Source organism: Sceloporus occidentalis, unplaced genomic scaffold (genome assembly GCF_023333645.1).
Source record: "Sceloporus occidentalis isolate IW3139 unplaced genomic scaffold, rSceOcc1.0.p SCAF_1, whole genome shotgun sequence".
Classification (NCBI taxonomy): Eukaryota; Metazoa; Chordata; class Lepidosauria; order Squamata; family Phrynosomatidae; genus Sceloporus; species Sceloporus occidentalis.
This window is the reverse complement of record NW_028316981.1, coordinates 2,651,433-2,663,287: the sequence shown is the minus strand read 5'-3', so window position 1 is coordinate 2,663,287 and position 11,855 is coordinate 2,651,433. Positions and strand designations below refer to the sequence as shown.

General features: G+C 44.6%; 1 protein-coding gene across 1 annotated transcript; it reads right to left on the bottom strand.

Annotated features, from left to right (window-relative positions):
• Positions 1-2,520: 2,520 nt before the first annotated feature.
• LOC149320372 (uncharacterized) lies at positions 2,521-11,810 on the bottom strand. The gene is made up of 2 exons (XM_089501460.1): positions 8,973-11,810; positions 2,521-4,872 (listed from the first exon to the last, which is right to left on the bottom strand). Exons 1-2 carry the CDS (start codon positions 9,151-9,153, stop codon positions 3,500-3,502), a joined length of 1,554 nt encoding a protein of 517 aa, XP_089357586.1. The 5' UTR covers positions 9,154-11,810; the 3' UTR covers positions 2,521-3,499.
• Between the last annotated feature and the right edge of the window lie 45 nt (positions 11,811-11,855).

The window sequence follows — 11,855 nt, the reverse complement described above, 5'->3', positions numbered from 1 at the left end:
CCTTGGTTCTTTCCTGTTATACTGCCTCCGTTTCCAGCGGAGGGAGGGAGGGAGGGAGGCCCCAGCATCCTCCGCTCAGGAAGAAGGAGTCGGTGCCTCTGTCGAACAGCCCTTCCTCTCGGGAACTTCTTCCTAACGTTGAGGCGGGGTCTCTGCTCCTCTCCCTTGCAGCCATTCTTCCAGAGAGCCCTGTTTAAGTATTTGAAAGGCCTCACATTGAGGGAGGAGCAGGATTGTTTTCTGATGCTCCAGAGACTAGAACCTGGAACAATGGAGAAACCGGGGGACGGTTGGAGCGGCTCCCCAGTGGAAGGGCCTCCTTCCTTGGGGCTGTTTAAGCAGAGGCTGGAGGGCCATCTGCCGGGGCTACGTTCTATTTGGCAGAACGGGGTCTCTTCTGTGAGGGAGAGGGCCCTCTTTGTCTGCTCCAGGGCCAATGACTCTCTTCTTGCCCTTCCTCTTCTCCCTCCCCCAGCCCCCCACCCAAAACAAGGCCGCTTTCCCCTGCTTTGTGCATTATCTGCGCTGTGGAAAGAATGCAGTTCTACATCACATACTATGGGATCCTGGGACTTGTAGCTTGACCAGGCCTTTCTCCGGTTCGGCCCAAGAGGACTGGTGCCTCAGAACTACAAATCCCAGAATTATGAAGGAGGGAGCCTTGGCAGTCAAGGCGGTGTCAAAGTGCCTTTATTCCTCTGCCCTGAGGAAGACACCTTTGAAAGGAGGGCGGGGGGGAGTAATGGGGGTCTCCCTTCATCCCGAAAAGGGCGGCAGGAACCAGGCCCCCTTCCCCATCTGAGAGACACCAAGGGAAGACTCTCCTCCTCCTCTCAGCCCCCGACAAAACCCCATTCAGGGTGCGCCCTGCTCCCGAAGTGACCTCCTGCCTTGTCTGGGAGGCTCAGATTGCTAGAGTCCTCCGCCGAACAGAACGAGGGGCGCGAGAGAAGAGGAGCCCCCTGATTCCTAAAGACTCCTCCAAAGGGGCACTGCAGTGTTCCAACAAGCCTCAAAGATAATTCCCCAAACGTTGGACCAAAACACACTCAATTCCCCCAGATCACACCAAATATTCAGAGAAAATTCCCATCATGTTAAAATGGCGGATCTTTTGAAAATAAACGTAACCCTAATTGAATAAAAATAATCGGAACTTATTCCAACTCTCAAAATTACCATTAAAACCAACCAAAGAATCTTTCAGTCCTTCTAATACTTTTAAGATCTTTATTTTGACACGAAGGGGGTCCAGGAAGCTTTGTGCCAAATAGAAAAGTGTTAGGCTCAACCGCACTGCAGAAATAAATCCAGTTTGACACCCCTTTAATTGCCCTGGCTCAGTGCTAGGGAACCCTGGGAATTCTAGCTTTGTAAGACATTTAACCTTCTCTCTCAGCAAACTCTGGTGTGACAACAAACTACAATTCCCAGGATTTCATAGCACTGGGCCATGGCAGTTAAAACGGTATGAAACTGGATTGTCTCTGGAGTCTGGAGTGAGTGAAGATGCAGCCTGAGTTGGGTCCAAGACACACTGCAGAAATAATCCAGTTTGAGACCGCTTTAGCTGCCCTGGCTCAGTGCTAGGGAACCCTGGGAATTGTAGTTTTGTGAGAAAGAGCTCTGGTGCCACAATGAACTACAATTCCCATGCATCTGAGGAAGTACGCTTAAGTCTAGGAAAGCTAGACTTAAGAGGGAGTCAGGGGCTGAGAGAGAGAGCGCGCTTCCTGAGGGCGGGGGCAGCACCCATTCTCCAGTCCTCTCTCTGATTGGCTGAAACTGTGAGTGTGTGACACTCCAAAGGGTTGGTTGCTCTGTAGCCAGCCTCGCTCTCAGAGTCAGGGCTGGAGCTGAAATGGGCAAAAGTCAACAAATCTGCACCGAAATAGCGCCAGGCACCAAAAATCACAGCAAAAGCTTTTTAAAAATCCCCATTTTCGTGTGAAAGTCACCACATTGGCAGCTCTGAAAGGGGGAGAGTAGAGCACCCTGATTCCTAGAGAGTCCTCTCTGGGGAGCGAGAGAGGAGACCTCAGATTCTCAGACAGTTCTGCAAAAGGGGGAGTAGAGGCTCAGATTCCTAGAGAGGCAGATGGTTGGAAAGGTCATCATGTGTTGGGAAGGGGGCAGGAGACATCCAGTAGATGGGGCTTGACAGAAGAGGAGGAGGAGGGGAGGGGTCTCCCAGCTGCAGAGAGGGGCCCTGTTCCTGCTGCCCTCTTTGGGATGAAGAGAGACCCCCATACCTACCTCCCCTTGGAAATAAGGAGGGAGGGGAAGGGAACTGAGGGGGCAGAAGAGCAGCCCTGCCTTTTTTTGGGGGGGAGGGGGTTCTGCTGTAGGGAAGAGGAGGGGACCCTTCTGAGGGGGAGATGGCAGTGTAGGCAATGGTTTGTTTTGGTGAGAAGAATGAAAAGGATGGAGGACCTTCTTCAAAGAATGGAGGGAGCTGGAGAAGGTTTTCTGGGAAGGAAGGAAGAAGAGAGAGAACACCCCCCAGTCAGCCCCCCCCCCCTTCAAGGGTCTAAAGGACAAAAGCTCTCTTCCCCAAAGAGGGCTGGTGCTTCACTGAGGCCCTTGCTTTGTCCTTTACATCCTTTCTTACATGCCCCTAAATAGTACCCTCGATTTATCTATGGCTCATATCAAAATCCGTAATACTGGCCTCAAAAACCTGACCTTGACTTATACATGAGGTTGACTTAAACATAAATACATAGGTATAACCAGAAACATATATAATCAAGCATATATAAATTTGGACATATATGGTCAGACAACACAATATTCATGCTAGTACTCATTTTACAAACCAATCCATGAACCCATTAAACCATGACAGGGTTGATGAAGCCTGACAAAAGGACAGAAAAATCACATCACAAGGGGGCAAAACTGGGGAACAAATTATCCCTTCTACCCCATCTTTACATCCTGTGGGCAGGAAGATGTTACATTTAACCTGGAAACAATTCACACTGTGTGTTAACATGGAGCCAGAAAAGGAAAAGAAGTGTCCCTGTCCTGAGTTGTATGAACATATAGTCTATGTTCATGGTTACAACCAGATGAATCGGGGAGGACCTCATTAATAAATATACCGATTTTCCATAATTAACACCACGTTTCATACACTTTGGATGAGCTGCCAAGACAACAGATTATCCCAAATAATTTAAAGGTTTATTGAACAAACATTTAAGTCTTAAGATATTTTAGTTTCACATGCTTTCAACAAAAATAGCATCAAAGGGGTTATAATAGTTTTACAAAACAGAATCTACATATACTGTCTCTGGAAACATAAAATATTTTATTTGACCACTTTCTCACCAGTGTGATCATTCTGATGTCTTAAAAGCGATGACTTCCAAACAAAACATTGTTCACACTACTTGCATTTGTATAGTTTCTCTCCTGTGCAGACTCTGAAATAAGTCCCATGGTTTGACTTGTGAACAAAACATTTCCTCCACTGCTAGTACTTCTACGGTTACTTTCCTGTGTGGACTGTCTTATGAGACATGAGATTTGACTTCTGAGCAAAACATTTTCCACACTGCTGGCATTCATAAGGTTTTTCTCCTGTGTGGATTCTCTGGTGCCTCTTAAGCTGTGACTTATCAGCAGAACATTTTCCACACTGCTGGCATTGGTATGGTTTCTCTCCTGTGTGGACTCTCAAGTGCAGCCCCAGGTGTGAACTTTGAGCAAAACACTTTCCACACAGCTGACATCCATAAGGCTTCTCTCCTGTGTGGACTCTCTGGTGTCTCTTAAGCTGTGACTTGTCAGCAAAACATTTTCCACATTGCTGGCACTTGTATGGTTTCTCTCCTGTGTGGATTTTCTGATGCTTGACAAGGTTTGACTTGTCAGCAAAACACTTTCCACACTCCTGGCATTTGTATGATTTGTCACCTGTATGATTTCCCTGATGAACCACAAGTGTTGACTTGTCAGCAAAACATTTTCCACATTCTGAGCATTTGTATGGTTTCTCTCCTGTGTGGCCTCTAAAGTGCAGCACCAAGTGTGACCTTTGAGTGAAACACTTTCCACACAGCTGACATCCATAAGGCTTCTCTCCTGTGTGGACTCTCTGGTGTCTCCTAAGCTGTGACTTATCAGCAAAACATTTTACACACTGCTGGCATTTGTATGGTTTCTCTCCTGTGTGTACTCTCTGATGAATGACAAGGTCTGACTTCTGAGCAAAACATTTTCCACACTGCTGGCATTTGTACGATTTGTTACCTGTATGGCTTCCTTCATGAACCACAAGGGTTGACCTGTCTGCAAAACATTTTCCACACTGCTGGCATTTGTATGGTTTCTCTCCTGTATGGACTCTCTGGTGTATTTGAAGGTGTGCCTTACGAGCAAAACATTTTCCACAGTCCTGGCATGTGTATGGTTTCTCTCCTGTATGGAGTCTCTGGTGTCCCTTAAGCTGTGACTTGTAAGCAAAATATTTTCCACACTGCTGGCATTCATAAGGTTTCTCTCCTGTGTGGACTCTCAAGTGCTGCACCATGTGTGGCCTTTGAGCAAAACACTTTCCACACTGCTGGCATTCATAAGGTTTCTCTCCTGTGTGGACTCTCAAGTGCTTCACCAGGTCTGACCTTGCAGTAAAACACTTTCCACACTGCTGGCATTCAAAAGGTCTATATCCTGTGTGGAATCTCTGGTGTCTCTCAAGCTGTGACTTGCCAGCAAAATATTTTCCACACTGCTGGCATTTGTATGGTTTCTCTCCTGTGTGGATTCTCAAGTGCTTCCTCAGGTATGACTTTTGACCAAAACTCTTTCCACACTGCTGGCATTTGTGTGGTTTCTCTCCTGAGTGATTCACAAGGTCTCCTGTAAAGTATAAGGACAGACAAGACTGAATCTCAGTATTCAGAGAGGACAGGCCTCTAGAAGCAGCAATAGAGCTAATCAAGCTCATGAAGGGGGGGGGGAACCCTCAGAGAAAGAGGAAGTTGTGTGTCTCTTTCTCCCCTTCATAGATATTAGTCATAGTTGCTAAACGTTTATTAACCTCTTTATAGGTCTAAAAACAAGGACCTGAGCTGGTTCTTACCAGTTCACCTAGCCAGTTATTAAAATTTGTCAGGTCATTGGTTGCCTTTCAATATGTGAGGCACTGTCTGTCTGTGTGTGAGAGAGGGAGGGGTGGGAGAGAAGATTTGAGTGGAAGAGTGTGTGTGTAAAACAGCATGGTGGGGAAATGAGATGAGAGTGAGATGTCAAAATGTAAGATGCTGAAGTGCTGCACATGGGCATCCAGGCAAGTGAGAAATTCAGAGAGAGAAGAAGAAATGGAGGGAAAGCAAAGCAAAGTTGGAGGCATGTGCCACTTCACCTGTAGGAGACCCTTGGAACTGAACAAGTGTATTAAAAATGAAAAGGGGATGGGATGGGTATGCAGCCAAATGGTGTAGTGGTTAATTGACATGGGGGGGGGAGCTAAGGCTTATAACACTGGGCAAGTTGTAGGGTGGTGAGGGGGGAATAATTCTTCTTGTCTCAATAAGGAATTTTGCTTGTGTATGTGCACACCCTCATCAGGGTCTGGTGTTTGCAAACATACTCACATTTGGTAAAATAATAATAATAATAATAATAATAATAATAATAATAATAATAATACCATCAGTTAATTAATTGAATTGACACCACTGGGCCTGAAAACTAACTGGTGCCCTGGAGGCCACTGCTTTCTGGTCCTATTCTAGATCGTCCCAGAGGTACCTTTTATCCACACAGTGCTGGACCTTTCAACAGCATTTGATACCATTGAGTATGTTATCCTTCCGGAAAGCCTGTGGGATTTGAGGATGGGAAGCAGTGTGCTTCAGTGGTTGTGGAGCTTTCTTCCAGACAGGTTCCAGATGGTGATGCTTGGGGATGGCTGGTCCTCAAACAAGGAGCTGACATATGGCATACCATAAGGTGTCATCCTATCTGCAATGCTATTCAACTACATGAAACCTGTAGGAGAGATTTTCCAGAGGCATAGGGCAGGGTATTATCAGTATGCTGATGACACCCAAATACAGTGCTGTCACTGAGGGGTGGGGTGCAGAGTACACTAGGTGGTACTAGGAGGGGTCCACATGCACCTTTGCAGGCTGCTCCATCCAAGGCTTCCTCTCCAGGGAGAAAGCACATGTTGGAGGAAGATCAGTGTGCTGCTGTAGTCTCCCCAGCTGCCTTCCAAAGCAGTCTTCCCCCATGCCTTCCAAGTCCACACTGGACTCGGAAGGCAGCTGGGGGGGAGGAGGGGCACCGGCAGTATTGTCCTGGGCTTTCTCCCTGGATAGGAAGGCCTGGACATAGCAGCCTGCAAGGGGCAAACATACATCTCTCCTGCCCCAGCAAAATGTGGAGAGGCTGCTTTCCAAGTCAAGCATGGACTCAGAAAGCATGGGGAGGGGGGAGGAAGACTGCCTCCTGAGTCCAGCATGGACTTGAAAGGCATGGGGGGAGGCTGCAATTTTGTGCCCCCCCCCCACACACACACTGATTGACACCTGGGCTGGGGAGGCCACTGCCCAAATATATTTCTCCATGGCTTCACATATAGCCTCAGATAAGGATAGTGTGTCCTCTCTGAATGAATGCCTGGGGGAGGTAATGGGATGGATAGACTGAGGAAAAACAAACTACTGAATCCAGACAAGACTACACTGGTGCCTCGGGATACGAAATGATCGGGTTACGAAATTTCCGGGATACGAAAAAGTTGGATTGGCAAAAACTGTTTCGGGTTACGAAATATTTTTCGGGTTACGAAATTCATTTCGGCGCGAAAAGTGCAGCTATAGGCTTTCCAGTGCTAACGGAAAGCCTTTTCGGGTTACGAAATTTTCGGGTTACGAAAGGAATGGCGGAACGAATTAATTTCGTAACCCGAGGCACCAGTGTATAAGGTTGTAACCTGGGCTTGGAGGTGTGTCAACCAGTCCTGGATGGGGTTATACTCCCCCTAAAAAAGAGTGTCCACAGCTTGGGGCTGCTTCTAGATCTGTTGATCCAAATGACAGCTCAGATAGATGTGATGGCCAAGAGTGCTTACTTGGCTATTAGCCTCTCCTAGAGCTGGAGGACCTAAAGATGGTAGTGCACATGCTGGTAAAATCAAGGCTGGACATTTATTTATTTAGAGTATTTAGATCCCACTCTTCAGCCAAAAAGGTTCTCAGAGCTGTAACAAGTTCAGAAACCTGTGTCCAGTTCTGGGCACCACAATTCAAAAAGGACATTGAGAAACTGGAGCGTGTCCAAAGGAGTGTGACTAAAATGGTGAAAGGTCTGGAAACCATGCCCTATGAGGAACGACTTAGGGAGCTGGGGATGTTTAGCCTGGAGAAGAGAAGGTTAAGAGGTGATATGATAGCCCTGTTTAAATATTTGAAGGGATGTCATATTGAGGAGGGAGCAAGCTGGTTTTCTGCTGCTCCAGAGACTAGGACCCGGAGCAATGGATGCAAGCTCCAGGAAAAGAGATTCCACCTCAACATTAGGAGGAACTTCCTGAGAGTAAGGGCTGTTCGACAGTGGAACAAACTCCCTCAGAGTGTAGTGGAGTCTCCTTCCTTAGAGGTCTTCAAACAGAGGCTGGATGGCTATCTGTCGGGGATGCTTTGATTGTGATTTCCTGCATGGCAGGGGGTTGGACTGGATGGCCCTTGCAGTTTCTTCCAACTCTACGATTCCATGATTCAATGATTTAATTAGTTCAGAACAGAGCAGCCAGATTGAATACTGGGATATCCATGAGTAATCATATAACCCCAATATTATAATCACTCCACTGGCTACCAATCAGTTTTCAGACAAGGTACAAAGAGTTGGTTATTACCTTTAAATCCCTACATGGTTTGGGTCCGGGTTACCTACAGGATCTCCTCCTCCCATATAATCTGCCCCATACACTCAGGTCCTCTGCCAGACATTTACTCTAGCCAGCCAGGGCTACGTTGGTAATTATCAGCCAGAGGACTTTTTCTTCAGCTGCCCCTACACTGTGGAACGACCTGCCAGAAGACACTGAAGAGCTGGATATGCTGTCTGAACTAAAAATAGCATTGCAGACTAAATCCCTTCCAGATGGCTTATCCAGTTGATTTTTTTAAAACTATAAATTTTTAACTATGAAATTTAAGCCTATGTTGTTTTAAGATATATATATAAGATGTCTTTTTTTGTTTTTTAACTGATTTATGTTTTTTTGTGTTCTTAAGTGATGAATTGTTGTTCCCTGTCTTGATCCATGAGATGGGGCAGGTAAGAAATACATATTATTACTATTATTATTGACTACCAGTGACAGAAACAGAAGCAGGAAGAAGCTTTATTGTGAGCCTTTAAGTCTCATTTAGGAAGAAAGGCAGGACAATAAATATATAAATAAGAGAGGCTAAACCAGGGGGCTGGTTGGACTGAGGAAGTCATGCAAGAGCTTCATGGCTGTGCTGAGATTGAGACAACTGGGCACCCTTCCCTCCAATTGTGCGACCAGAGCAAAAGGAAAATGTTTTGCTTCTAAATATCTCCTGACTTCCCTTGGGAAAAGTGAGGGCAATTTTACCACTGTTAGGCTCCTTCTGAGCCATTTGAGGGCCAGGGGAGGCCTTCTTCCCAAGAGCATGTTGGAAGGCTGTCCAGGGCCTAGAAGCACTAAAAGAGGGGCCAAAAACTTAGAAAAAATGCTTAGAGGTGTGTTGGAAGGGCATTTTGGGGTAAAAAGCATTAACTGCCATGATTCCTTCCTATGAAATCCTAGGACTGGCAGTTTAGGAGTGAGTATTGAGAATTCTCAACTGGAGAGGTCTAGTGCCTCACTAAACTACAAATCCTCAAATTCCACAGGATGCTGCCATGACAATTACGGTGCAATCAAAGCACTATGAAAGGAGCCTCCGTAAAAAGGGCAATGGCTTTAGATTCCTTACCCAAGGAGGACAGATTCTCATAGTTTTCTACCATGACATCCCAGTACAAAGATCGTTGGTTCTCATCCAGCAAGTTCCATTCCTCCTTCGTGAAATACACAGCCACATCCTCAAAGGTCACCTGCAAAAGAAAATAGTCACCATCCAAAGAGAAATTGATCAGATGTGGAGGAAAACACATGGTGCCTCCCCAACAGGGTTTGATTGCTTCAGAATAAAGACAGATACTTTAAAATATTCCCTCACCTCTTTTCTTTAACTCCTTCCTTATTAAAAAATAGCATATCAGGAAGAGAAAAATCCATCCCTTCTCTCTTGCTGCCCCTCATTCCTGGAACCTTCTTCCTCTGCATTCACGGCTCATCACTTCCCTAACCAGCTTTAAGGGTGAGCTGAAAACCATATTGTTTAGGGAAGCGTTCTCAGGGAATTTGTGATTGTCATCTGGCTGTCTGATAATATTTGATGTGATGTGATTTGTTTTTATATTTGATGTTTTTAATTTGTTTTTTCTTTTCTATATGGTAATTTTATCTATTCCTCTTTTAATTGTTATTATCTTAGAATGTATGCCTTGGGCAGGCTTTTATTTACTCTTTAATTTTACCGACTTTGTACAGCGCTGTGTATAATGACAGCGCTTTAGAAATAAAAGTTTAATAATAATAAATAATTGGGAGAGCTATTTATTATGCATTGATGATGGGTAACTGACATTATTATTTAATAGTATAATGGGTGAGAAATATAATTTTTAGTTTAAAATAGTCATAATATTATAAAATTAAAGTAATTGAGAATACTAATAAGATTAAGTTATAAGAACAGTTTGTAAGATATGTAAATACAGTCTCAGGTACTGATTTAGGTGTGTCTCTTAGTGGAAAGTAATAAGTTTATGGGATTGAGGAGGGAAACTGGTTGTTTGAAACAGCTAAGAAATATAGTGATTAGGAAGTTTGAATGAAATATAGATAATAGTAATGATATAAGAAAGTACAACTAAATATTAATAATAAATAATAATAAAATAAAATTTTTATTTCTATACCGCCCTTCTATATAACCAGGGGGGTGTACAACATCATAAAATACATAGATTACAAACACATTAAAAACAATACATTAAGAACATTCTGGCCAGCTTGCCACTGCTGACATAGAGGAGGGGGGAACTAGTTAGGGCCTGTATCAGGGAATGCTAGTTTAAACAAGAAGATCTTCAGCCCCTTTTTGAACTGGGCCAGGGAAGTTATATGACTGAAAATGGAGACTGAAAAAATGTATAGAATGTATAGATTTATGGAATACAGATTGGACCAGGAAAGGTTGGGAGAGAAGGGGGATGGTCGAAGTAAATGTGAAAAGGTGAGAGTAAGTGATGACGACAGAATCATAGAATCAGTTGGAAGAGACCACAAGGGCCATCCAGTCCAACCCCCTGCCATGCAGGAACTCTCAATCAAAGCAGACCCGACAGATGGCCATCCAGCCTCTGCTTGAAGATCTCCACTATCCAGGGGAGTGTGTGCCACTGTCGAACAGCCCTTACTGTCAGGAAGTTTCTACTAATGTTGAGGTGGAATCTCTTTTCCTGGAGCTTGCATCCATTGTTCCTGGTCCTGTTCTCTGGAGCAGCAGAAAACAAGCTTGTTCCCTCCTTAATATGGCATCCCTTTAAGTATTTAAACAGGGCTATCATATCACCTCTTAACCTTCTCTTCTCCGGGCTAAACATCCCCAGCTCCCTAGGTCTTTCATAATAAGGCATGGTTTCCAGACCCTTCACCATTTTAGGCACCCTCCTTTGAGGGAGATGGAGAAGGTGAGAGAAGGAGACAGAGAGGGATTGTACAGGATAGACGTGGGATGCAGAGAAGGGGTGATGAGAAATAGTAGACAGTGTTAAAGAAAACAGGAGCAGAGGAAGGAGAATAAAGGCTAGGAAAGGAAAGGGGAAGAGGAATTTCCTGGTCCAAAGAAGATTATTTGATTTGATTCAGATAAAGAAGTAAATATTGGATGAGTTTGTTTTAGATATAGGGGCTATACCATTTGTTTGATTGAAGTACGTTATCTGTAAACTTATGTGAATAATTTAATAAAAGATATAAACTTAAAAAAACAACAACCCACCAACCCAATAATTACTGTTTTTCGGAATGGTACAAGATCACTTATCTGAATCATGTGCTTCCCTTCACCAAAGTGGTGGCACAAATCCTGCCAAAAAGTAATGATTTCAATGCTAACACAGAGACAGAACATTTGTTAATGACACGTATCTTGAACAATAGTGCATTAAGAAGACAGAATAACATGTTAAACGCTTTTGATGTTGCACAGCGCATGAGGCAATATGTCAGCGTTTGGCACCAGATTTTCCACCTCCGTGACTGCAGAATCATAGAACCGTAGAGTTGGAAGAGACCACATGGGCCATCCAGTCCAACCCCCTGCCATGCAGGAACTCTCAATCAAAGCATACCCAACAGATAGCCATCCAACCTCTGCTTAAAGACCTCCAAGGAAGGAGACTCCACTACACGCCGAGGAAGGAGTGTGTTCCACTGTTGAACAACCCTTACTGTCAGGAAGTTCCTCCTAATGTTGAGGTGGAATCTCTTTTCCTTCAGCTTGCATCCATTGTTTTGGGTCCTGTTCTCTGGAGCAACAGAAAACCAGCTTGCTCCCTCCTCAATGTGACACCCCTTCAAATATTTAAACACGGCTATCATATCACCTCTTAACCTTCTTTTCTCCAGGCTAAACATCCCCAGCTCTCTGAGTCGTTCCTCACAGGGCATGGTTTCCAGACCCTTCACCATTTTTGTCGCCCTCCTTTGGACACGCTCCAGTTTCTCAATGTCCTTTTTGAATTGT